The 27,486-nt window shown below is 43.4% G+C and overlaps 2 protein-coding genes across 20 annotated transcripts in view; one reads left to right on the top strand and one right to left on the bottom strand.

Annotated features, from left to right (window-relative positions):
- Positions 1-241: 241 nt before the first annotated feature.
- Positions 242-20,328, top strand: dpf3 (double PHD fingers 3). Of its 14 annotated transcripts, none has more exons than XM_026998546.3 (12): positions 249-557; positions 7,385-7,545; positions 8,670-8,777; positions 11,362-11,495; positions 11,755-11,850; positions 12,075-12,147; positions 13,552-13,593; positions 15,001-15,141; positions 15,281-15,409; positions 19,341-19,453; positions 19,586-19,943; positions 20,192-20,319. In XM_026998546.3, exons 1-12 carry the CDS (start codon positions 526-528, stop codon positions 20,257-20,259), a joined length of 1,455 nt encoding a protein of 484 aa, XP_026854347.2. In that variant the 5' UTR covers positions 249-525; the 3' UTR covers positions 20,260-20,319. The 14 variants fall into 14 exon arrangements, with proteins under 14 accessions (XP_026854340.2, XP_026854329.2, XP_026854320.2 ...); XM_081718434.1 differs by having other exon boundaries at positions 289-557; positions 11,365-11,495; positions 19,586-19,667; positions 20,192-20,318; XM_026998568.3 differs by having other exon boundaries at positions 289-557; positions 19,586-19,667; positions 20,192-20,318.
- A 1,541-nt stretch (positions 20,329-21,869) lies between these two features.
- The window catches only part of rgs6 (regulator of G protein signaling 6), a 55,574-nt gene continuing 49,957 nt past the window's right edge, over positions 21,870-27,486 (bottom strand). For 5 of the 6 annotated variants that reach the window (XM_026998592.3, XM_081718442.1, XM_081718441.1 and 2 more), the window contains 4 exons: positions 27,304-27,486; positions 25,949-26,038; positions 25,303-25,356; positions 22,505-24,243 (listed from right to left, as the gene is read on the bottom strand). The exon at positions 27,304-27,486 is cut by the window's right edge and continues 4 nt beyond it. In XM_026998592.3, coding sequence (XP_026854393.2) covers positions 24,193-24,243; positions 25,303-25,356; positions 25,949-26,038; positions 27,304-27,486 — 378 coding nt within the window. In that variant the 3' untranslated portion in view covers positions 22,505-24,192. Of the gene's footprint in view, positions 22,008-22,504; positions 24,244-25,302; positions 25,357-25,948; positions 26,039-27,303 lie in introns of those variants that run through there. The other variant, XR_014124693.1, reaches the window with a different exon arrangement.

The raw sequence follows: 27,486 nt of genomic DNA, 5'->3' as shown, positions 1-27,486 counted from the left end.
ACATTGTTGGACTGTATTCTTGTCGTCCTGATCTGTGCTGTTTTCGTCATGTTGTGTTAATTGGAATAACTGAATAAAGTAAAAGTAGATGGAATTCTGCGATAACTGACATTAAATGTGTGAGAGGATTTAAAGAAGTGGTCCAAATTTAGTATGTTAAATGTCTTTAAAGAATTTGGCTCCTCACCATATCGATCGACACTGCACTACTTTTCATGTGCACAGTATTGTCCTTTTATCTTTAAGATGTGCTATCTGTGTGTGTGTGTGTGTGTGTGTGTGTGTGTGTGTGTGTAAATATATATATATTATAGCTATAGTTAGTATATATTATAGTTATACGTTACAGTCCTATTTTTTACATTATATTATAGTTTTGACAGATCTTGTAAGCCACGCCCAGGCTTTGAATCCTTGTATTGTATTGGCCAAACTGCTGGACACTGAGGTCCGTATTGGTTGTTTTTTTTCATAAGGGTCCCAAAGAACTCTGAGATTTGGAATATTGGGTTACAGTGGGGCAAAATGGCGACTGTCATTCAGAATCCACTAAAAGCGTAAGTATATATATTTGTAAAATTAATATGTCTTTTTCGAAATGTCCTTCGAAATGCAGTGCTTAGAACTAGGTTTAAAGCAGGTCTCGCAAGCAGCAATAAACGATGTGTGCATCTTTGATTTCAAAGAAATTCTGTAGTCTCCATGTATATATGTAGTTCAATCTACTTTTGTCTTTGTGTGTTTATGTAGTTGCATGATGAATGTAACAGTATGCCTAGCGGTTGCCGAATGATGATATGCAGTTCAGCTTTGCCTACATTCCGGAGTCGTAGGATGACTTGTAGGATAGCCCACCTGGATGTCTGGATGTTTTCTGAAGCCTGACTGAAATGCTCTGATCCTGATCGTACCTCACAGCAAGCCGTTACACTTTACAGTTTAGTTGATATGGGAAGTAATTTCATAATCGTAATTATGCGGACAATGTTATTGGTGGGCCCATTTATAATTTTTAGAATGTGTCATACTGATTTATGAAATAAGAAACCATAAGGAAGTATCTTCTTATGGTTGACGGAACCATCTCCTAATTGAAAGCGCTAAGTTGCGGAAAGGGCGACTGGTAAAGTCAATATTGGACGTTCGTATTTAAATTTCGACCCGAGAATTGTGTTCAACTGAAACATTATAGTATTATCCCACACATATATATATATATGGGGCAGCCCATAAACATTTAATGTATTAATAAATAGTTATTTACTAGACCATGTTACTTGATTAGGCTTATAGGTTAAATAAGTGGTCACACCATTTTTTTGTTGGTTTGTTCATATTTGTTTAAATATTGCAGTAAAAAGCTATTTGGCTTTAAATATTGTAGAATGATTATACAAAGTGTCCTCTGTGGTTTACCAAAAATCAAAGCCTCTCCTCATTTTTACACTGGTATCAACTTTACATTATATGTTAATTAGATGCTACTTCACACTCTGGATTCACAATGATAAATGATGATGCTGTCAGTAATAATAATTATTAGTTTCATGTGTTTTATTTATGTATGGTCTATTTAAACAATGGTATACATATATTGTTTTAGACTTTGGTTGTATTATAGAGCTCAAAGCAACCACAGAACACTAACCAAGATGGACTGATGTTTACTGTACACAAATATAGATTTTCAGATTTGCTTGTATACTCATTTGCATTTTGTGGTCTTCTGCAGTATTTGTACAGAGATTAATATTTTGATAGTAATTATCAATCAGTATATTGGGCAGCCTATATTTTCATGCTTGATGAGTGATGAGAGAAGCTTTCATTTTAACATTCCATAATGTTGGATTTAAGAACGAAGTTAAACCATGTATTTTAATTACATGTCTCTGAAATACATTTAACATCAGATTTAAATACATTGATGTTGATTCCGAAAGGTCCCACCTTAAAGCTGCTCTTTTATCTGGGTGACTAAAAAACAGAAGTGATGCATCTTGTCCTTGCAAAAGGACTAACTGCCCATTACATAAATCACCCAAGTTAGTAAGGATGTAATCAGACAGTAATTAGTTTAGCTACATTTGCAGAGTATATAGTCGCTGAAGCCTGAAATAAATGGGAATGCCAATGGTCTGACCCTGGATCACTTACAGTTAGGCATATGGCCTTATTAACCAGAGCTGTGCACAAGTCATTCCCTTTTTGTTTCTCCTTAGAATAAACTAGAGAGGTCACAAATCATTCATCAGACATTGCATATGCGGATTTGTCATTGTGAGCGTTGGGGATGTATTGTGGGGGCGGCACTGTCTGCTAGCACCAGGGTAGTGCAGATTAGCGGTATCCCAGGATCCTTCAAGGCCCATCTGTTCTGAGGAGCAGCCTCAGAGAGGTGTCACACTGCTAGAGAGGGAGTCCCATCTGCTCAAAGATCTGGGGTGTAGCACACACACCACATGCAATAATACACGCATACACACACACACACACACACACACACACACACACACACACACACACACACACACACACACAACACTAACTTCTCAAAAAGGATGTTTGGGAGCATGGGGAGCAGCGTACATGTGTCTTTACATACTTTGTTATTTTTTCCACTGTCATTCTTCCTGCTCTCTTACACTGGACGTCGCCTGTGCACTAACAATGTAAAAAAGGAATTATGAAGTGGTTGAGGACAAAGGTGTGGCTGTCCTGGAACTGGATTTTTAGACACTTCTGTCTGTGTGAATCCCAGTGTTGTAGGAGTACGTTAACATGAAATTTTAATTAGCCTGTAGATGAGCGAGAACAACAATGTGTGTTCATTAATGGCTGTACATATTTATAGCCTATCAGTGACAATAGGAGAACAGAGTCATGTGGTGCTCATTTTTATTCCACAATGGGATGCATGTGTGCTTTTTTTTTTTCCCGGGGGGGTACGGTTAAGTTAAAGGGGGGGTGCCTGTTTGCAGGAGTCTGCTCCCCTCCCCCATTCTGCATGTGAGCATTTGATGGTGAAACTGTCTGTCTGAATTTAGTGCTTGCAGCAACGCTGCACTACAAACACACTGGAGGCTGAAGTCTTATGTGTGTCCAGGCAGACAGGGTAACTAGCGCTGGGGCCAGCCCACTGCTCCTCTCTGCTGTGCTCTTTTCCTGCACTGCCCACGGAATGTCTGCATATTCTGTGCATGATGGTAAGACTCGGTGCCCGCTCAGGCTGCACCTCTCACCCACTTGGTTTCTGTCACTTATCAGCTTTCTACTGTACTGGTCTCCCCAAGGTTCTCCAGTAATGACATACTCTCCTCTCCAAGCCTCCACAGCTTTTCCTGGGCTTTTTCCAGAGGCAAAATGAAGCCAAAAACAACAAAATGCCTCTCCTCTCCATACAAAAGTGTACCCGCCTGACCTTGTTTCTGTCCTGCTCCCTATCGCCGAAAAACAGTGTGGCATAGCCCAGGAAACGTGACCTTTGGCCTCCTCTCTCCTCCTCTTACCAAAGTGTTTCCAAAACCTCTGTGCTCCTGCTCAACTTGACCCTTACCGTGTTGTTTATTGGCTATTCCTTTATTCAAGGCAGTGGGGTTTCCGCCACATAGTGTGGATATCACAGGAGTGGTAAACTGAAAGACCTGCTTGAACTCAATGATGCCATTGTTAAAGTGTCATTGGTCTGACCTGGTCTAAAGTCCACTGACAGCCACTCACCGGGTGTTAGTAGGCATGGCCAAATGTCTTGCAAAAATAGAATTTGTTGTTGTTCTTATAGTAGGTGACACTGACACCATTATAACCAGGCTACAACAGCTCAACTTATTTGACCTTTTTATTTTGTTTGGTTATTTCATTTGATCATTTTTTAATTTGTGCTCTAGCCAGTGACAATAATAAGCATTGTAATGTTGGGTTTTTCCTGTAGACGCAGAATGTTTTCTTCAGAAGACCCTTTATGGTCTCACTACTACAAGAGTAGCTGTCTATCAAATATAAGCCCAAGCTTAATTTGAGACCACAATATAGTTTGTAGCTATGTTAAATTGTCTTTGCAAGCACTCGATTACTACTGAGGGTTGTTTGAGTATTCATCAGGTGTCATTATTTTAATTAGCAATCTTTTCGGAATCACTCGTCACAAATTAGGTAGCCGTTGCGTTCCATAAAACAGGTCACTGGCCCTAAAGCCCCAACAGCAGTGCAAATTAATTAGTTGTCAGTTGAATTAAAGAGTGTACACTAAGACTAAAGCAGGGCTGTAGTCTCCAACACCCTCAATCTCCAGTCCCACTCCACACACTCAGAGAAAGCAAAGACTCCAACGCAACTCTCTCTCTCTCACTCACTCACTCTTTTCCCATTTTTAAGGATGCAGAGTCAGTGTTCTTTTAGATGTGAAGGTGTTAAGTTTTATGTGTGTAATTCTCTGAGAGAAGAAGGTTCAGAGACTTGTGTCTATTTTTAAAGATGATTGCTGTATTTCAGACACTGTGGTGTGATGGAGTGAGGTGCGCTTGTGGATGAGATAGAAACCTCGTGTTAGCTGTATGGAGATTAGGAACACAATTTGAATTAGGGCAGGCATTAGCTAGTACTGTAGTGAGACATGGGTTTGACTCAGACAGATAAACCGTTACACAATACAATACGTGGCTGTAGAGATGAAGCGAGAAAATGGATGAACGCTTCTGCTCAACAGCTTTGCATAAGAACCCTTTTTTCCTCCCTTTCCTTGGAGATTTTCAGGCAAGTCACTGTTTCTGCATGAAAGCGTATTCATATTCCAACGTCTGGCCTAGAAGTCACGTGTTCAATTAAAATTCAGTAGCGATTATCATTGCAGAACGCATGTGGATTGCGAAAGGAGCAACAATACTTTCTGACACACCTCCCTAAGCCAATGATTATTCACAGACACTTGTCCAAAGAAGGGTCCTTCAAATCCATCCAAGACCTATTTGAATATGAAAAGCTTCACCTCTTTGGAGCAGAGGACGCCTTAGCACTGCACAGCTGAGCTGTGGCTGGATCCGTAATGGCCGCCTCAGAATGCAGCAGCAAACACTAAACATGGCACATGTAGAAGAAAATTTGCTGTGATGGCAGCAGAACAGAGGCCCCTGGCCATTTGCCCTGCACTGGGTCTTTAGATTATCACAGGTTTCCAGTACTCTGTATTATCACAGGTTTCCAGTACTCTGTATTATCACAGGTTTCCAGTACTCTGTATTATCACAGGTTTCCAGTACTCTGTATTATCACAGGTTTCCAGTATGCTGTAGGACAGCAGGCTTCAACTTTCCTGTTCATCTCACATGCTATATGGTTTTGCACTCCATGGCAAAAGTGTTCACTCTGTAAGCTGAAAATGTTCTGCTGAATTCATCAAGAAAGCTTAGGAGGACTCAGACGCTGCATTGTGATGGCAATCCTGTCAAATCTCCAGCTTCAGGCCAAGTAGGCTTTTATCATCCTGATTAGGATTTTAAATGTCGACTTTCAAATGCTGACTATCAACGCATGAAGAACTTGCCTGTACAAGCACAATCTATGATATTACAGTATGTTTCTACTTTGTTTTTCTATTTATTATTAGTATATTATAGAAAAAATAATTACAGTATACAGTATTACATTACTACATTGAGATAAAACTATATATTATTCCAGTTTTGTTGTTAGTAGTTTGATCCAAATTGTTATTTCTTAATATCAAAATGAGTTAGTTCAATACAAAATGGTAATTTATTGACGTCACATTGCACCAATTTCTTAATGTCAAATTGCTGTTACCCCAATTGGATAGACGTCGAGACTGTGATAGATGTGGTAGGTGAAGGCAGAATTACGCTTTTTTTTCCCAGCTCCTCGACTAAAGGTGACCCTTCTGGAGAGATCTGCAAATTGCTCTTCTTCATCTGTCTCCAGGATGGCACCAGAAAAAACATCATCCACCATATAGACTAGTCTGTATCTATCTTACCGAGGCCCAGTGCCAGCCCTGAGTGAAATACGAGGGTGAGAACTGCTCCCTGCGGGAGTTGGATCGCCACGGCGATCGCTGCAGCTGCGGTTTCCTCGCCCTGATGCAGTGTTGATGAGGGGACCTCTCATCTGTGCGCAGTTTGTGTTGCCTTTCATCACGTTAACCGTTAGGTTATGGTTACAGGAAAGGAATGCGAACCCAGATCGCCGCTCGGAGCAAAGCTTCGTGGGGACCCATAAAAGCGCTGCTCTGTGGCGCACGATGTCAGCAGAGCACTCTCGACGCCGGCTGAGAGCAGTTACGACTTCTGTAGTGCTTTCTGCGGTGTCCGGTCAGATAACCTTGTTGTTTCTGAGAATGAAACAACACAGGAAATCTAGACATGGGGGGATCGGGCGGGATAAGAAAAGGGAGTGTGGGGTAAAGGTATGCAAAAGTTAAGCAGGAACTATTTCATTTTCACTTTAGGACTTGGCCATTAGACACACTTAGATATATAGATGTGTGTTGTTCCATTTCGATTCGTATATAAGCAGTGGCAAATCAGAAGACATGCTAATAAGTTCGTGATAGGCACAGATTTGGGAAGTTCTCTCCTGTTTTAATTAGTCGGCTGTCACAAAACTATTCATCCTCACTTTGAAGCCCATGCTGCCTCTCCTACCTGTTTACCCAGAGTCTCCCCGCCTCTCACTCTGTCTGTCTGTCTGTGCATCTTTTTGAACACCATAGCCCTCGGTTTCGCACTCCTGGATCGGAGTAGTCATCTGCGTCTGCTCTGGCATTCCTCACATATCTGCGTGTGTCCGGCCCAGCAGAGACCCGATCCAATCAGGGTGTGAGGCAGCAGCAGAGAGCAGGGCTTCGCTGGGTATCTCACGGCTCGCAGTGGAGCCTTCCGAGTGTCGTCCTGCCTCTTACACAGGGGACAGGGATGTCACTCTGGACTTTTAACGAAGCCCGTGAGGAAAGCCTCTCCGAGCTTCTGAGTGTGATGTACTGTTCAAGAGAAGAGCCAAGGCAAAAGCCCAGACAGAAGTGATCGGCTAGTCTGCAAATGTACACCGAGGCCAAAATAATTGCGCTGGCCAACTGAACAGCTGCGTAGAGAAAGCCAGCATATCTTCTCATGAGTGAGTTTAGTGGAAGCAGTTGGTAGCCTCCTTGGAGCAGCAAGTCATGCGTTTTCACACATGTTCCATGGGAAAGCCAAACTAATTGTGGTTGAATAGGCTTCCAGGATGTTACTTGAATGCAAGAGAAGCAATCACAAGTCTTATATGGAAACGCAACTGACTGTTGAAATGTCTGTTGAGTGTCCAGCGTTCGGAGCGTCCAGGTCGGCCTTAGTTCGGCAAACCCATCACTCTCATTGCTCCTCTCCTCCCACAGGCTCGGCGACCAGTTCTACAGGGAGGCCATCGAGCACTGTCGTAGCTACAACGCCCGCCTGTGCGCCGAGCGCAGTATCCGCATGCCCTTCCTTGACTCACAGACGGGTGTCGCCCAGAACAACTGCTACATCTGGATGGAGAAGAGGCACAGGGGGCCAGGTAAGAGAACCTGAACCCGAACCCATGCAGTCATGCATCTCTAAGGTCAGGGTTAGGCCCTCTCTCAGCCAGGGGTGTGGAAGCATTGCGATTAACCGCATTACTGAGCAAAGTGCTGCTCTTATCTCAGGACTGGCTCTTTCCTCCCACCTTTGCAACTAGAAATGTTTAAACATGAACTGAACGACTACGAAAACATGTTGAAAACACTTCAAAACAAAAGATCGGCCATTGATGGAAATCACACATATTCCAGTGTTAGCCTCCACCACAGGAGAGCTTTGGCATACACCCCCATTTCAGATTTCCTTTAGAAGACAACCAAGATGGTGCCCTAGACATGTGAGGTGTTATTTAGATTTACTTGGTATTTCTTTTACACCTTTCCAAACAGGCAGAGGGGGTGGGCTCATTTTAGTGTGGCTGTCCCTAACACCTACTAGATATCTAAATAACAACAACCACATGTTATAAACCTATCCTAGTAAGCCAAGGTTCTGTGTTAAGAGTATTTAGACTAGCTGGATGTGATAGATAAGCTATAGTGCTGAATCCCATTTTTCGAGATGTTTATGTTTTTTGTGAACCATATGGACTTTTTGCGTAAGGCAGCAGTCAGGCCTGACATTCTTTCCCGTACAGCCTGGCCAGAAGGCATTTGTTGATATCAACGAGCAACAGTGTCTGCCAAAGGGCACAACGTGCTGCCGAGAGCCAGGCACAAATAGAATCAACATCTTGCATGCTAAAGGCTCGTGGACACACCCTGTACTTTGTGGTAAACCAGTGTTTATTACATGCTTTTATTTAGGGTATTTAAGGCTTATCTGTCCTCTCTTTCTTTTCCTCCACATCCACCGGTTCCGTCTGTTTCTACTGAAACCTATCTGTAGTGGAAAGTGTACTGGTGACGAATGGTCAAAATGCTCCAGGTCCCTACTGGGCGTGGTGACGTGCTTCCTACCTGTCGCTGTCTAAATGACATGAAACCTGTGTCATGTTTTGTCTGCTCATGTTTTGTACTTGTTGACCAACACACCCCTTCTAATAGCACCACGCATTTGGTGAACTGTTTTTTACTTTGTGAGTGTGCGTGTAAGCAGTGCTCATTGTATGCTGGGCAGGTTTGGCTGCGGGTCAGATGTACTCCTACCCAGCCCGCTGCTGGAGGAAGAAGAGGCAACTTCATCCCCCAATCGACCCTCAGCTCCGACTATGCGAACTCAGGCTTGGTATGAGTGTAACAGAAGGTTTCCCTGTATTTCCTACACACACACACACACACACACACACTAAGTTCCCTCCCACACTATACACCTTGGCATCATATTTCCTTTAGTCTCTCTGCTTCTCCTTCCTTTTCTTTGTGGTCGTTCACAGGCTGAAACACTGGCCCCATCTGGCTCTCATTACCCCTTCTCTCTCTCTCTCTCTCTCTCTCTCTCTCTCTCTCTCTCTCTTTTTCTCTCTCTCTCTCTCTCTCTCTCTCTCTCTCTCTTTCTCTTTCTCTGTGTATGTGCCCTGAAGGGGCCCCTTAAATCTCTTAGCCATGCAGCAGTAGAACCTTAGTGAGGCCTGGTGATTGTGATGGCGGTTGTTGGGAGGGGTTGTTGATAGGGGGAGCCGTAGAGCTCGAGGAGCCTGATAAGGAGTGAATCCAGGCCAGGCCCTGTCTGCAGGGAACCCACCACATTATTTTCTTAGCTCTCGCCAGCAATCCAATACTCCACAGTAAAAGGCCCGGAGAGCAACGCTCGCCAAGTGATTTCCAAATGCCTCGCTCAATTGGACATGCAATAAAAACTGTCTCAAGAAGACTAGTGAGTCAGGTGGAAGGGTGCTGTTCCTGTGCTCATCCAAGCTTGGAGAGCCATGTGCTGTGTCCCGCGCTTCGAGACGGGGACGGGGAAGGGACATGCACAGCCCTGCCATTGTAAACAGGGTTGCTGTATAGCAGAAATAGGTCCATTTTAAAACAAGACAATCGAATGTGCCGTGTTTTAAAGTCAATGGGTGCAACCTTTCTTTCTTTCACGATAGGATCAGTGACCACCTCTTGCCAGCAGCAGCTACTCGAATGGCTTCCCATGTTATAGAAACTTTAAGCATTAAGCCCTCTCAAGTAGCGATTTATTTTTGCTGTCAGTACGTGCAGCTTTTTTTTTGCTGCATTAGGGTGAATGCTGGGATTTGTATCCCACGAACTTTTATGTGTCTTTAGATCCAAAAAGTATTTCATTTTAACGCTTATGACAGCTTAAAATAACAAACTTTGCCTGAAGGCCCAAAGCTAAGAGGAAGCAATATTGTTTCTGCAGGTTTCCAGGAAAAGGCTCCGGTTCCTGGCTGTGCTTCCCAGGACTTATGGGTACTTAGCTATCACATAGCTAAAGTCTTACTTCCAACGCGGGTTCCGTGTTTTACAGCCATTAGTGTATGGCACACTTCATTACTTAATGCACTTCATTACTCGATCGTGACTTGGTCAAGGCTGAGCTGAGGTGGGTTAAGGGCCCACATTGATCAAGGAGTTTCAGTTTGCGTCCTGAGGAGAATTTAAACAAATCTGATTCTGACCTTGGAGGGTTGCCAGCATTGCTGGTGAGCCTCAACAGTGAGATGTAAGCCCTGTAGCAACAAGAGGTTAATGTAAAAAACAGGTGTGTTTTTAGTAGGCTCAGGATTTATGGTGTGTTTTTGTAGCAGGCCCAGAATCAAGGCTCACTTCAAGTACGCACAATACAAAAGAAAACATTATTTGAGAACCTGACACTTGTAAAACTGCGGGATTTTAAACGGTTGCATAGTGAGTGTGTGTGTGTGTGTGTGTGAGAGAGACAAAAATCACCCTTGTCAAACTACCATCCCCCCCCATGTGTTCCGTTTTCATCAGTTTTGTTATTTGATATCATGGGGAAAAAAACAAACAAACAAACAAACAAAAAATATATATATATGGAAACTCTGTGTACTTCATTACAATTTTGAAAAAGCTCTTTGCTTGCACAGCAAATTGCTATATTAAAGATATATGGCAAGTTAGACACGTAGCTTTACACTTTTAAACATACTGAATAACATTTGAGATAAGCTCATGGCTACAGAATCATCCCACACCAAGGTATATTTTTTGGCAATCACTGATTGGTGAATCCAATGAATCAGACAGCTCTGAACGTCAGTCCAGTGTTCCGATTGGTCTGTGCTGAAAAAGTACCTCGTCGACGGGCTGGTCGGTGCTCCCTGCCCTTGCCGCGGCATGAATGGCCTACGAGAGTGGGAGGAGGAGCTCAGCATGTGCAATCAGTCTGTGAGTGTTGGCTCCTGTCTCGCGGGACGGGAGGGTCTCCGCGGGCCAGACACAAAGAGGAGGGTGAGAGGGAGAGAGGTACGTGCAGCCTGCGGAGGTGTCAGCCACCATGACGTCCAACATGGCAGAGCCGTCTGGGGGGTGGGGTGGGGTGGGGTGGGGGGGTCGAGAACAAAGCCGGGGGCGAGCCTCCCTCCTTTCGTACTTCTCCCTGCCTTCCTCTCTCCGTTCTTTCTCGCTTCTTAATTCTGCTTTCATCCTGGGCACCTGGAGATTGTCTTCCCATGAGCTATGTCGGATCAGCCCAGTGGAATAAATGTATGAAGAGCAGGTGCATGTGAGGCGAAGCTAACCCCAATGACCACGACATGATGAGCATACACAAACCTTCGCACGCACACGCTCGCACGGGGGTTTGATGCTTTCTCTTGCTCTATGTTTTTACTTTGGCGAGAGTATTTTGTACAAAGGTGGTCTCAACTGACCATCTCACCCCTCTCTTTAAGAAGCTGAGCTGATGTCCAAGAAAGAAGCCCCACCCACTGAATCCACTGCCCTGGAAGCTTTGCTCAGAGGGGAAGGGCTTCTGGACAAAAGAAGCACAAGCTCCAAGGAGGAAGAGACCCTGCTGGAGATTCAGGTACACACAGTCACATTCCACACTCACAAACACACATAGCGGTTTGGATGCACTGACTGGCCCTGGGGAGGAGCTCACAGAGCACTCATGAGTGTCCTGTCTTCCTCTGCACGTGGCAAATCCCCCGGCACGTCCCAGCTCCCACCCCGATATCATCCAAAGCTTTCACTGAGCATCACCTTATCCAGGGAAGTGCAATAATCTGGTATCTCCTCTGATCCTTATAATATTTCTCTCAATCACCTCCTGCCATCTGTAGAGGGTGCTCGAAGCTGAGGACAATGTGGATGGTTTCCATGATGATGATGACTTTGATGTGGATACACCTAAGAGGAAGCAGCGAAACAAAGGCCGAGTGAGTGACACGGCACATCAAAGCAGGAGAACATGGTCAAACAGAGAGGCGGAGAGAACAAAAAACTAGTATGCATTTATAAAGAAAGGAGATCAAAGGAGTAGGGGAGAGAGAGACAGGAAGAGGCAGGGAGTGCGTATGTGGGAGAGACACAGAGAGACACAGAGAGAGGGAGAGGCAGGCGTGTCGGTCCGGTGTTCTAAGTGTTAGTGTGTTAACCTCAGGGCCGAGGGTCCGGCCGCAAGAGGACAGATGCAGTCGCCAGTGATGACCAGGACAAGCCCTACGTGTGTGACAGTAAGAGCAGCTCATCACACCTCACATCACTAGTGCTCCTCCATGAGTGTCACCGATTACATACAACGCGCACACGCAATCACTAGTGCTCCTCCATGAGTGTCACCGATTACATACAGCGCGCACACGCAATCACTAGTGCTCCTCCATGAGTGTCACCGATTACATACAGCGTGCACACGCAATCACTAGTGCTCCTCCATGAGTGTCACCGATTACATACAGCGTGCACACGCAATCACTAGTGCTCCTCCATGAGTGTCACCGATTACATACAGCGTGCACACGCAATCACTAGTGTTCCTCCATGAGTGTCACCAATTACATACAGCGCGCACACGCAATCACTAGTGTTCCTCCATGAGTGTCACCAATTACAGACAGTATACACACACACACGCGCACACACACACATTCACATCACTAGTGCTCCTCCATGAGTGTCACCGATTACATACAGCGCGCACACGCAATCACTAGTGTTCCTCCATGAGTGTCACCAATTACATACAGCGCGCACACGCAATCACTAGTGTTCCTCCATGAGTGTCACCAATTACAGACAGTATACACACACACGCGCACACACACACATTCACATCACTGGTGCTCCTCCATGAGTGTCACCGATTACATACAGCGCGCACACGCAATCACTAGTGTTCCTCCATGAGTGTCACCAATTACAGACAGTATACACACACACGCGCGCACACACACATTCACATCACTAGTGTTCCTCCATGAGTGTCACCAATTACAGACAGCGTGCACACGCAATCACTAGTGTTCCTCCATGAGTGTCACCAATTACAGACAGCGCGCACACGCAATCACTAGTGTTCCTCCATGAGTGTCACCAATTACAGACAGTATACACACACACACACACACACATTCACATCACTAGTGTTCCTCCATGACTGTCACTGATTACAGACAACACGCACACAGACATACACATACATACACACAGACTTGCGCACTAACACAAACGCACACCCACACACAGAGCACCATACATCACTAGTGCTACTCCATGACCTTCACCTGTCAGTAAACGTTTCTCATATGTTCCTAGTCATGTGGTATTGGTAAGGATTTCATTAACACCATTTACCCATTTTAGCTATAAATAAATTACTCAAGTTGTCAAATGCATAATTTCAAGTCATGCCATGTCCGCTCTAGTATGAACATGTCTTCTGGTGTATCTCTGAGCAATGCTGCAGCCTGTGTTTGCCATTCCAGCATGAGCCGCAGGTCTGCCTGGTCTTTGGTAGTCTCAGGAGCATGTGTCCACCTGAGTGAAAGCCTGAAGAAGATGCTCTGGCTTCCAGAAACCTTCTGTGAACCTGTTTTGTTGTTCCTGTCTCTTCTTTTGCTTTGTCTTCTCTGTTCCAGACAGATACAAACAAAAGCATAACTCAAAAACTGCTGACTCAGGTATACAGCCAAGTCTTCCTCCCGCACGGGCTTTTTGGCTGTGCGAATGAGCAGGCAGATGGAGGGCTGCATGCAGTTACCGAGGGGTTCATCCTTTACTGCAAGCCACTAACCTCTCGCTCATTAGCACACGTCGTTTCTTGCTTGCCTGGCTAAAGCTTGCATGCATGGCTAACAGCACCCTCTTTCATTTCTGCTAATAGCTATACTAAGTCCCAGATAAAGGGCAGTGACTACAAGTTGCCTCTTGCTTCATGTCTTTAACATCTTCAACATCTGTAATGCAACTTTTCTGACCCTGGATGTCGCCAAGGGGTTTTCCTTGCCATTAGAGTGCATGAACTGACTTCTCTGTTCCATGTTCTTATTCCTTTGTCCATTTTATATGATGTAATGCCTGTAGAGTTTTGTAAGAGGCAGAGAGAGAGTGGCTTGTCAGCTTCATGAAAAAATCCAGTTTCTACTGTCCATAATGAAACAGCTTGCATTAATAAGGCTCTTTTGGTTAAGCATGTGCTTAACTCTGCTAAGTTAAAGTTTCAAAAACTATACCTTAGCAGAGAAAGTTTAAGCACTCAGGTGAGAGTGTAAATTTATAATAAACATGGAGTATATAATGTGTCAAAAACATGAAATAAAACCACATACTGTCGATGTCCATATCTGCTGGTGCCTATGCTGAAATTGTAATTCCATATAGGTATGGCAATATCCAAACCCTAATGAGTCCAATTCCCCAGCTGATGTAGATTTGCTGAGTAAGTAATAGAACTCGAGTCACTGCAGTAGAAAAATTAGGTGCATTGTGATCATCCACAAACGTGCCTGTTCAGCTGAATCCTACATTCTTTACTGTATAATCCCAACAAAGGCTAATTAGGGGTGGAAAGTTGCATACTGCAAGACTAAGAGTGAATCTAGCCTTAATATACTGTACATAACAGTATTCCAAAACACCTGCATTATTCTGGAAAGCAAAAACATAAAGATACTCCACTGCTGCACAATACTGGTTAAAACTGCTGTTAATGATATTATGGTCTATATTAATAATCATAGTGCCATGTGATGTTGTATGGCAATACCACTACATCACAACAAGACCAGCACGAACCATTAATGGTTTAGTTTTAGCATGGGGTGATCTTACTTCAGAATTATATTGCTGTTTTATTTTGTTATACTTCAGCATAATCTCAGCAGCTCCTATGTGCAGTTATCCTGCAGCTTCCACGTTAGCATCTCAGGCCCAGCTGTGTGGGAGACCCCACCAGAGCATTTAGGTAGCCCTACTTGAGCATGAGGGTAGTGCTGTGCTGCTTTTAGAGCAGACCCCCCAACAACACCACCACCACCACCCATTATTTTTGTTGCCTTTCATACTGACACTGCACCTTCTCTATTTAGTTTGTGGTAAGCGTTATAAGAACCGGCCTGGTCTGAGCTACCACTACACGCACACGCATCTAGCCGAGGAGGAAGGTGAGGAGGAGCGTGAGACAGAGATCCCACAGTCGCCGCCCAACCACCACACCGAAAACCACAAGTGTGAGTTAGCTGCTAAAGTGCCTCCATCACACACTGTGATGCCGTGCAAGCCCCAACGCATTCGAGCTTGGCATTTAGAAATATGCAAAAAGTTTTTTCAAACTCTTTTGACTTCTTTGACCTCTCTTGACTACCATAGCACAAAAGGGATCTGACGGTGTGATCATCTCCAACGACTACTGTGACTTCTGCCTGGGTGACTCAGGCTCCAACAGGAAGACGGGCCTGGCTGAGGAGCTGGTGTCCTGTTCTGACTGTGGCCGATCTGGTTAGTATATTCTGGACTTCTTACACTCGTAACCTGTACCTGCTCACGTGGCCACATCATCTGCCCACCACAATGGAAAGTGCCATAACGTTAGGGAACATAAGAGTACACAGTGAACCTCTAGGTTCTACTCAGGCTTCTCTGTAAGTGCCCTCCAATGGAGCTCGTACTCATCCCAGTTTCTGTTCAATGCAGAACTTACAGGTCAGAGTGAGCCATCATTCAGACATGAAGCTCCATAAGTTTTATTCTTTTTGACATATGATCATGTTGCATATTCCATTTTTTTTATGTATGCATACAGCGTACGATCGTTTCATATGTTGTGTGTGCAGGTGAGTGCATGTCCTTTATCTGGTCTGTTAGTGGACTTTGTTGGTTGCTCTTGACCTCTGCATAGTGTGTTTCCAAAGGTTGATGATCATCAGATTTGGAAATCCAAAAATTGGATTTCTATTTTATGTATTAATCTATTTTGTCAATTCCAGTTTATCTATTTTATTGTGTTCCAAAGTATTATAAATATAACAAATGTTGTGCTATACAAATATAACATAGATCAATGGCAAGTCTTAGAGTACATTGCAGTGCCCATAATGAATCACAATTGGAAGTGTTTTTGTAATTCAAGGGCTTGACCTTAATCTTAGCTCTTTATTCATCTCTTAGCTATTACACTGATCCAGCAGTGAGCCCTCTTATTTTACATTTTCCACATAATGAGAGTGATGTCACAGCTCACTGTCCAGGCTTTTGAGTTGAACCAAATATGTTTGTTAAGTATATTTAAGGATTATGAGTTTTGAACATGTGTTGTTTGATCCATTTGGCATCCAGCTAAACCATGAGCCATAGCCTGGGTGGAACACCCAACTTTCTTGTCATTATAAACTCACAGTTGGCCGTGCATAAACATGCATTCTCTACATGGAGGTTTATCCAAATGGAAAGTGCAAGAAGAAATGTGTTTATTCTTAAGCCTTTCCTTTGGTCTGATATTTGATTTGGTTGGGAATTTCTGTGAGTGTTTTACACTTACAGATGTTTGGACTGGCTGGTGGGTGGCCCTGAAACCTTCTTTAACAGCACTGAGTATGTTACAACCCAACACAATTTTGGAGGTTTTTTAGCAGGTGTATAGGACATCATCACTTCACATGCTCCACAAAATATACTTACTTTTGTCCTTTTCCTTTCTCATATTTTACATACTTTGTTTCTTGCTTCTAATGTCCTTTGAATATGTCACTCATTCTCAAACTATTTCCCTGCATATGGATGTGGTATAATTAGCACCGCGAGAGACAAACAAACAAGATTCTCTATGATTAAGTACCAAGATAATGATCGACACTGAGACACAGAAAAAACCTTGCACCATACACACAGTAAATAGAAGCTCAGCGGAGTCACACACTCTATTGGACAAGCCTGAGGACAGACTAATAACAGCTCACTCATGACCTCTCTCTCTCCAGTATGTGGAAATAGTAGGTATTTAGGAAAAAGTCATATTTAGGGCTGCATCTGTTCCTCTGTTGTATTGCCAGACCCCCAAGCTCAGGACCGTGTGAACCCTAGCTAAATACAGTGTTGCTTGTCTGTGTTTATGCTGTGATGCTGATATGTCCGTCCTGCGTGTCAGCGGGACGTGCGAGCGAGACCAGGCCCGGCGGACTGCTGGATATGTTCGGCGACACATCGGAAAGCGAGGCGTCTACCTTTCACGGCTTTGAGGAGGACGAGATAGACGGGCTCCTGTCGGACGGCAGCATCGCCCCTTCCCGGTGCACGTAGGTCCAAGCGGTGAAGCGGCAAGACCAGCCTCACGGGAAGCCTTGCCACACCTTCTCCGTCCGGGCTTCAGCGCGCCGTCCGGGGCAGCCAGAGCACTGGGTTTTTGAGCTCTTTCCCAGTGCCGGTGGAACTGGTTTCGACGGAGCTTTGGGACGGTCGCGTTCAGAGCTTTCTTGTACCAAGACAGATGCTGCCTGTGAGACAAAGTAACCCTGGCTTTGAGACTTTAACAGCAATACGGACAGTGTGGAGGGATGGTGTATAATAACAGTGTTGGCATAGATGTGTGCAGAGAGAAATCTAAAACTTGAACAGAAAATAAAGGATTACAAACTCAGCCTCTACGGTCAAGTGGGGAGGGAGGGAACGCGGCTCGTGTCCGTCGCACTGCTGGTGGAGGCAGCATGTGTACTTGCTCCTGATTCTGAATAAACACAGCTGAAGAAAAGGCTTGGCAGGCCAGGAAAGATTGGGAAGGTCTTCCCTCAGCAGCTCGGATGTGCTGACTATGCGAAGGCCAAAAGAGGCGAAGAAGGACAGTTAGCCGAGAGGTAAGAGCCAGTTGGCGTTTGCTTGTCCGTCTCTCGCCCATCAGGGCTCATCACTCCCGCCACAGGAAGTGTGACCCGTCTCAAACGCGTGCTTGGCCACCTTGCAGGGAAAAAATTGAAAGAATGAGTGGTATTCACTGGACCCATACTGTAGTGTTCAACACATCATTTTTTAAAAAAACATAAACTGGACTTTATCTTCTCAGAACAAAAGCTCAATTGAAGAGACACTAATTCAGTTTTACATGCTAGTGTTCTTTTAAGTGTTAATTACCAATACTGTTTAAATGGAGCCTACTTTGATTCTGTGATATGTAATGTGTAATAGGACCAGCTCCGGTTAGCGTCACAGAGGTCGAGATGATGCCAGCATTAAGTTCGTGTAGGGATGTTTTTACTCTGAGAATCTGAGTGTATATAATTTGACTGATTTTTGCTTGTACACTAGCAGCTGTTTTCCTCAGTCACGCTTTTATTCTGGCTTTCTTTCACAGTTTGGTAAACAATATTTTGCCTGTTTACAAAATGTCACTGACATTGAACTAAAGTCTTGTTCCTGATGTAAATTCTAGTTTGGCTGTTCCTCATGCCTCACTAAATTCCATGACATGTTATTGCATTAATGTAAAGACAGCAGAATACAAAACCTGTTATTACTGAGGTGGCAGCTGGAACTCATTTCCTTTCATATTAGTTATTCAAGCCATAGTATGGTGATAATATAGAGCTTAAATAATCATCCTTGTTATTCTTAGAATTCCTTAACATAAATTAGTTTGCTTTGGTCTAAAAAGAATGAGAGTCCTTTGCAACTGATATGCAGTTGCTCCTTTGAGTACATTGAAAGATAAATGAACAGAATGAAAAGCTACAGGTGTGCGGTGTAGATTCTGTAATTAACAAATATCTAATCTTGACAGAGCTGACAGAACAGATGTCTGTGAGAAACACAATAAGAGGTGACTTGCTAGCCAAAATCTCCAGAATTGTTTAAGTGTAATTTTAGCATAAATGACATAAACATGTATACAATTAATCTGTATACAAATGAGCACCCAAAACATAACACACAGTCACATCTGTTACCCAATACCTCTAAGTTGATTGACAGGTTAGTGTACTGGAGCGTAGTAATGTAGCGGGGGTGTGCTTCCAGAGAGAGAGAGCGCTTCGCGCACTCCACGTACATCCCGCTCTGCACGCTCTCTGGACAGAGCTGGACAGGGGGGCTTAAGCAGGCTTTCCTGGTGGCTCCAGCAACGGCAGCCACTGCTCCCGCAGCCTGGTGAAGGCAGCGAGCTGGCCAAAGAACTCCCAGCAGCACACTCATCCAGGTAGAGCAGGGGCCAGAGCCCACTTTCAGAGAGAGATATTGAGGGGAAGAGCAGCTCCACCATCTGGCCTTATAGAGGCTGTGTGAGTGCTGTAAGGAAGGGAAAAGGTATCGTATTCCATTACATCCAAATACCTATCCATCCATCTATCCACCCTCCATCCAGCCATCCAGCCATCTCAGTAGAATTTTTGCATTCCTGTTAGATTTGGAATTCTCTCTCATTGCCTCTGCTCTCCTCTTTCTATAGGCCACCCAACTTGCCTTCAGTTCACAGACAACATGATACAGGCAGTGCGCACATACCAGTGGCAGTGTATCGAGTGCAAGTCCTGCAGTCTGTGTGGCACCTCCGAGAACGACGTAAGAGTTCCTCCCCCATTTGCTCATCGGATGCTTCTCCGCAGCGTGGCACGTGTTCATTAAACCAAGCGCGTGTGTTTGTGTGTCATATAACATCATGGTAATCACTGGCATGCCGATGATCTCCCTCAGGATCAGCTCCTGTTTTGCGATGACTGTGATCGGGGCTACCACATGTACTGCTTACAGCCCCCCATGTCTCAGCCTCCAGAGGGTAGGCCCCGGAGCATCCGCACACGCTTCACCCTCTCGGGCAGCATCAGGACGGTCACCAACAAGAAAACAAGAGGGTGGACCTCACCTCTGTGGCTGCATGCTCAGATAATATTGCCATTTGGAAATAAAAGCTGTACACGTTTATCTTTACATGGGGCGGTAAAATGCATCGATTCAGCATGTCCAACTATACCAATTTTGATAATGAAAATAATCGATGAAAATAATACTCAAAGTATGTGCTCATTTTTTCCTTCAAATCCAGAACATAAAGGTATATTCTTTTACTGTCTTTTTTCGCACTATTATGTAAATGGTTTCTCCACTCACATTTGTGTATTCAGTGTATTTATAAACATTATGTGTAATATTACCATTACAATCAAATGGAATCCAGTCGATTCATGCTGGCATTTTTGGTGAAATCACTGTATAGGGTACTTTGGCACCTTTCATGTTTGTGTGTGTGTGTGCATTAGCATGGCTTCCCTACATTAAATCCATCGCCTCCTGTGTTTGCAGGCAGCTGGAGTTGTCATCTGTGTCTGGACCTACTAAAGGACAAGGCATCGGTCTTTGGAGAAGCATAGATGTCACTGAAGAGCCTCCTTCTTCTATATGCCCCACAGTCTCACAGCACCCCTTTCCACACACACACACACACACACACACACACACACACACACACACTGCAGAGAGCAGAATCCAGATGGCTGTGCAGCCGTGTTCTTCTCAAGCTGTAGCTCTAGACTGCAGTAGCATAAGCACTCCGTCTCTGTGGAGACAATCCATCTGTGCAGCACCTGTTCACTGCTGAGCTCCTGAGTCTGTGCAGTCAGTGGTCTACCTCACAACTCAGTCCAAAAGTAGGGTTACACACACAACACAGTGTCCTTATTAAAACCAGGCATGCTGAGTGGCGCAGGAACACACCCAGATAAACATCACTGTCAAACTCCTCTCAAGAGGATGGACTAGAAAGCTCCAGGGCTAAGATGCAAAACTGTTGGAATACAAGCTCATTTTATCATTCAAATTCACTTTTTTCATGTTTCGTTTCATCAGGGCTTCTGTTTATTTACTGCCCCTGTCTTAATATCTGTGATAAATGATGAAGATGATTAGTTGATTATCCCTAATAAATTGGTGTGGGGAGTGAAGGACAACAGGTCTTCACAGTTTGTAGCAGAAACTCACCAGCTCTGTGACTCAGCTTTCATTGTATTTCCCAAGTAAATTGATCAGGTTTCTATAATCAAGAAAAGGATTGTTGCCTGTATGACATAACTCCGGTGGAAGTAGAAGTAGCATACAACAATAAAAAGAAAAGTGAAGTATGCAGTATAATGGTAATACATTTTCTCATACACACATCATCTGTCAGCATAGGTGCGGGTGTGTCTGATAAGCTTTTTTTTTCTTTTTAAAACTTTTTTTTAAAGTTAGAGATACTAACAGCAAGGCAGTATGTAACTATATAAACAGCATAGTGAAAAATACTTTCTTTACTCAAACTCACTTGGGTAAGATTGTAAAATACTCAGTAAGGCACAAATTCATCAAAATGTACTTAAGAACAGATAATTTAGTACATTTAACTAGTTATTACCCACTTCTGAGTAGAAAATGCAAGTTCATGAAGAACTATTCTTGCTCTGAGTTATTACGATGAAGTCAGATGTGATTGGAGAAATAATTCAGTACATTGTGAATGTATTCCTAAAAGCATCAAACATGTTTTTCTCTATTTTTTAAAAATATGTATTTAATGCTTTATGGAGATACTATAACTTTATCAAAAAATCTGTCTTTTGTGCTTTTTAGTGTAGATCTTCCACAGACAATCATGACTTAGATTACATAGCAGATATTACATCTAGTGTATATACTGCAGTTGTTCATTCCAGGATTTCTGCATACTGTGTGTTACCATTTGAAGCCTTCTAACTGTTTATGGTTTTTATGGGTAGGCTATTCAACTTGCATATTAATATTTGTATTAAAATGAACAGATAAAGAGAAACTCCATGTTCTAAGTGTTTGACAGATTTCATTCGAAAAACCTCCCAGTCGTTCAAGAATCTTCCAAAGTTGCCTCTTTTGTAGTAGAAGAAAAAACAGGTTTGCACCTTGACTGATAAGCTCACTGCATTTTGTATGTCTTTGTTCATGATATATCAGCATCTCTATTTCCGTCTGGAGGTTCGCTTCCCTCCTCTGGTCTGTAGAATGCAGCAGAAGCTCTATTTTCAGAGTCAATTTATCAATGCAAATCCTCCAAATCCTCAGATCTGTTGAATATTTCATCTGTTTCTGGCAAGAGTTGGCTGCACTGAGCCTAGTGAACAAAGAGGTTTGGGGAATGTTATGATCAGATGTCACAGTGTGAAAAAATCCCTATGAATATAAATATGGATAAAAGAAAGATAAATAAGTAGATGATTAGTTTGCCTAATTTGTTTTTACCACCCACATGTTATTAGCAGCTGCATGATGTTTCCACTGCCAGAAGTAAAACAAATGGTTCAAAGTAAATTTAAAAAAAAAAAATGCGTTTCCGATGAATTTATAAAGGTAGTAGCACTTCTCATCTATAACACTAGAGGTCAGCACAGAGAAACAGTGTGTGTGTGTGTGTGTGTGTGTGTGTGTGTGTGTGTGTGTGTGTGTGTGTGTGTGTATACATGTATAGACAGATACAATATATACAGTATATGGCTTTCCATTGTCCCATGTAAACTGCCTAGCTGGCGCTGGAACTTACAAATACTTCATAAAATTGCACCCAATAAACAGATTTAAAAAAGAGCCCCAGAACAAAAGAGGAACACCCCAAACAGACAGTGAATGTTTATTGGTTGACCCAGGACATCACGTCCTACTATTTATTATTATGATCTAGTAATACTCATTTTTATCTTTGAAAAAACTAAAAGCTGTAAAATTCTTTAAAAATATTCCATGCATAGTTTTGTGCAAGTTGTAGCACTTGTGCCTCTAATTATAATCACTCTCAGTAGTCTACACAGCGGTCTCTATACACAGAGTTGCTGCAGTGTGTATTCATACATACATTGTTTACACCACTTCAATCTAATGTAAGTCAACAAAGCACTTCTACCTGGAATCGGAGGGAGGAAACAATAGTCCGTAGCGAAAGCGCCCTTCGGCCAGCGTCGCACTCTCCGCGAACTGATATCGGCCGACGAGGCCCTCAGCTGGGCAGTGACCTCCGTGTAGCTCTGGCAGTGATAGCGTTTCGCGACCCCTTTTAGGATATGTAGGGTCCGACAGTTGGCAGCGACAGAGAGCATGAACCGGTCCAGCGGATGACGCGAAGCAACACTGCGGGGTACTTCGGTACGGCCGGACCGGAGAGCACTGCTCCGCCAGGGCGAGTCCCCCGCTCCTCTCAAGACCGTCTTTGGAGGGACGACATATAGTATTGTGGACGATGGATTTACCAGCTCCGCAGCACTACTCTGAGGTGTGTAGGTCTTTTTCATTCCCACTATATTTACATTTTCGTTTGGGCAGGCAAGCTAAACAAATACACTTAACACGGACCAGCTATATTTCTGGGTTTGACACATAAGAAGATATATGTTAGGGTTAGGTAGATTTTTTTTTTTTGTTACTAGTTCATATCTAGGGTGCTTTGTAAAAATCACAGTCATTGTGCTGTTCGAATATATAGTATTATCAGTCTAACTTACGTGTCCCAGGAATATCCGAATTAATTCGTATTTCTCCTACCTAAATGATACATTCTGAAAGAATCTCTGCTTAACTGGGTATTGTAAAGATTAACAAAAACTGCTGAAATACTGTAAATGGCGTCCATAAACTACAAAGAATAACGTGTTTATCAAAATCAGAGTATCTAAAAATCTAAAAATGAAACTCAAGATGGAATCTGAATTAAGATCCACTGAAATCCTAGGACTCACAAACATGATGCAGGAGTATCAAAAGCAGTGTGCAAACCTTGCCAAGAATACACAGCGACGAGAAGTTCTCTCTCTCTCTCTCTCTCTCTCTCTCTCTCTCTCTCTCTCTCTGGAATGTTCTGAAGCCAACATGCATGCATCTCACTTGACTGGCTGCTCATGTCATTGTCCACTTCCACGCCAGCTGAGTAATTCACTGTCCTTTAGGTCTACGCTCTTAAGAAAAGGATGACCTGGGGTGTACAGTTTTGAGCGTTCACACCCACCTGCCACTGCTGGTAAAGAGTATCAAATGAACATATGGTGATCTTGGAGGTATAAATCGGACATTCATATCTGCAGCCATTGATGTAACTGAACGAGCTGTATATAGTTGGTTAAATACTGACGCCGTCCCTGTTTCTATGGAATTTGTGGACTTATTGCATGCCGTCTAGAGTCCGTAGCTGCGCGTTTGGGATGGGCGGCAGTAGGTCCTTGCGTCTGCCGAGTAGACCGCAGTCAAGCTACTTCATCCCCAGCAGAGTACGGCTGGTCTGGGCTCGGCTGGGCTCACCCGAGGCCCGGGCCTCGTCAGGAGGACTGCATGAGGCCAGTCAGACGCTTCCCCGTCAGCGACTTGCCCTGCAACACAAAGGCTTATCATTTATCATGGAACAACAGGGGAAAACAATACAATAACATATCCCTCCATTGTAAATCAAAACTATTCAATTATGAATAAGCTACCACATGACAGTCATTCCTAAATTGGTTCGCTGGTGTGCACATGTTTAGACCCTAAGCACCTTATGACAGTAGTATCCAACTGCAGAGCCGCATTACCGCATTTTCAGACTCTCACTTTCAGAAAAAGTTGTGATACTTTTCAGAATTGCAGTCACACTTTAGTACAAAAGTGTGTAATAACGCTGCTTTCAAATGCAAAGAACCATTAAAGAGCCATCATTTTTAAGAGTTCATAACACCAGTAAAATAGGCCAAAACTGATATATTCCAGCAAGATAATAAACTACAACACCCATTTCACAACCACAGTATTCTGAGGTTACACTAGGTTAACGATTTCCTCCACCTACAAAACTACCACATGATCGTATGCTAGGTTAACGAGGTCCTCTTGTACAAAACTAACTCCACATTTGCATACCAAAATTGAGGGTTAAGGGTCTTCCTCAGGTGCCCAACAGTGGCAGCTTGGCAGTGGTGGGGCTTGAACCAGCAACCTTCCAATTACAAGTCAAGTACCTCAACCACTGAGCCACCACTGTACTTGTTACATACTGTACTTTGTATGTACAAAGTACATACTTTGGTACTAAAATGAAACAAAAATCTTACATTAAATTTCTCTCATAAGGGCAGGAAAATGTGACTGGAAAATGTACCACTAGAATTGTATTTGTAAGGAGCTGATAGTGCACGTCTGTAGATGGACCCAACTCCCTTATGAACCTCACTCATGCACTCGTATAGCATGCTGAAGGCTCTCCACAAGGGGGCGCCAATGGTGGCATTTGGAATCAATGACACTCTGTCCTCGTTTTCTTTTAGAGTTTGGTAAAGATTTAAAAGTTTATTAATCATTAATGTTAAGCTTACAGCATGTCACAGTTAACACCAATTCTTAAACTATTCTGTTGAGCCATCAAAGCTCAGGGTCTGATTGGTTGGTCCACTCACCACACTGCGAGTGAATTTCTCCAGGGACGTGCGCCGGCCTTGTTCAGTCTCAGGCTGTGGGGAAAGTACAAGTACACAGCAGTTGTCATAACAAACCAACCGATTATTAACAGCCCCATCTTGCAAACTGAGTGATAGATACTTAAATGTTATATTTTTCCAGGTATTTTGCTATCATAAATCTGCACAAATGTTAATTGCTGATTTTTTACAGCCTGGCCTCAAGTCAAAGATATAAAAAGTTAGGGGAGGGAAGGATTCATTCATTCATCTTCTAAACTGCTTAAAATCAAATTCAGGGAGACAAGGGGTCACAGCCTGTCCCAGCAACACAATGTACAGGGTCATAACCAATGACAAGCTATCAGTCCATCACAGTGTACAAAGGGCTATTCAGATCTGGATGTAAAGATTTCACACTGCTATAAGTATGAATTGTTAATTGTCTATTAAACCAGCACAAATAATTTTTTAAAACTGCTTTCTCTACAGAAGGCAAAGCAGGATGTACAACTTGGTGTGTTCCCAAGAAGGAAGACTGCACGTGAGAAGCCTTGCGTCAGAAGTGTGGCAACGTCTGCCATCAAAAGCCCTCCCCTGTGGCACGCCGACTCTGGGTTTAAACGAGCTTGAGTTTGTGACGCACCTTCTTTCTGGCCAGCAGGAGGTCCTGGTAAGCGTTGGAGCGCAGGAAGCGGGTGTAGCTGTCACTCTTCATCAGTTTGTAGATGTGGTCCTGAGGACGAGAAGAACAACAGAGCCTGACTACGGGCGGACGAGCCTCTCCTCATAGGCATGGGCTGCGGGAGGAGCTCACGCTGCCATTCTGAGCCATTACTCTGATGAGAAAAGAAAGGTTCCTTCCTCATGGAGCTTGTTGGCAACAGGAGAGGGACAACATGCTTGAGAAAGACATGATCCTGGGCAGGGCCTGCTTTTCTCTGAACACGGGCCAAACATATGGCTTCAAAAAGGGTCTGAAAAGTAGGGCAGAGTGTTCTAAAATCTGAAAATATGCTGATTCATTCTGAAACCCAAAAGATGACTGGTAAGTTGTCTTGTGCAAGGAGCTAAATTCCTGTCAAAAGCAACTAATGTCCTGCCCAGTCATGAACTCATTTCTCAATTCAGACGATGTCATCAGTCTCTGGTCTGGTACATGGTTTAATCTCGATCCTGCAAAGTAGCTTGTGCTGCAGAACATCCGGAGACACCACTAGGGCAGAGAAGCTTTCAAAAAATTTCCAAAAACAAAATCTCTGCACATAGACAGGAGTAGAATTCAAGATGGATTTGCCAGATTGCACCCAAGGGAACACAAAGAGAAAATGATATTTCCATATAAAAAGAACTGTCTAAGATACATCAAAAAATGGTTGTTTGGCTCAGCTTGCCCTGACGAGTCCATATCTTGGTTTCTAGCCTCAAACACGAAGTGCTTGACATTGAACAAAAGTTTAAAAAAACAAAACAATGTGTTTACATTGTTAAACAATGGCTCACCTTGGTCAATAAAAAAATATTACAATATTTATTGAAATGGTATCAAAGTCCAATTTTGCTATACTGTAATGCTAGCTTTATCTACTTTATAATGCACTTACTAGCTAAAACAGATTCTTAATAAATCACGTCATGATCTAAAATCCAATAAACTGCACTCCACTGATTTGTTTTTTCCATAGACTTTACACATACACTGATACCTTTAACTTTTCATTTACAGTTTAAAAAAAATAAAGATAGGTTTATTTATATTAAGTATTTATTAATATTAAGTGTTTAGGGAAAAAAAACATCTGTTTATGATTCAAATAAATATGCAAAGCATTTGAACCTTTGAAATGTCATTGGTCTTGTAAAAGGACTGGCTAAGACTGAGAGGTATAGGTAAGAAGAAAAAAATGCATCACCCAAATAATTCACTTCTTGTCTGGAGTTATTTTGGCTACTAAGTTACACAAGATTACATTAATCAAAACGGACAAGGCAGTGGCTTGCCTGGGCATCCTCAAAGCTGTAGCGGCCAGGGTCTTTAAGGTTGTGACTGGTGCGCTCATAGCTCTGGGAGTCCAGATTGATCGAGCTTGGCGCACCTTCGGCTAGAAACTCCTGCCAGATGCCCTGAGCACGGGCAGCCACATCCTGCAGGGGGCGTCTCTTCAAATCCTGCACTGCCAACCA

This window comes from Electrophorus electricus, chromosome 7 (genome assembly GCF_041902795.1).
Source record: "Electrophorus electricus isolate QZ-2024a chromosome 7, ASM4190279v1, whole genome shotgun sequence".
Taxonomy (NCBI): domain Eukaryota; kingdom Metazoa; phylum Chordata; class Actinopteri; order Gymnotiformes; family Gymnotidae; genus Electrophorus; species Electrophorus electricus.
This window is presented reverse-complemented; position numbering and strand designations above follow the sequence as displayed.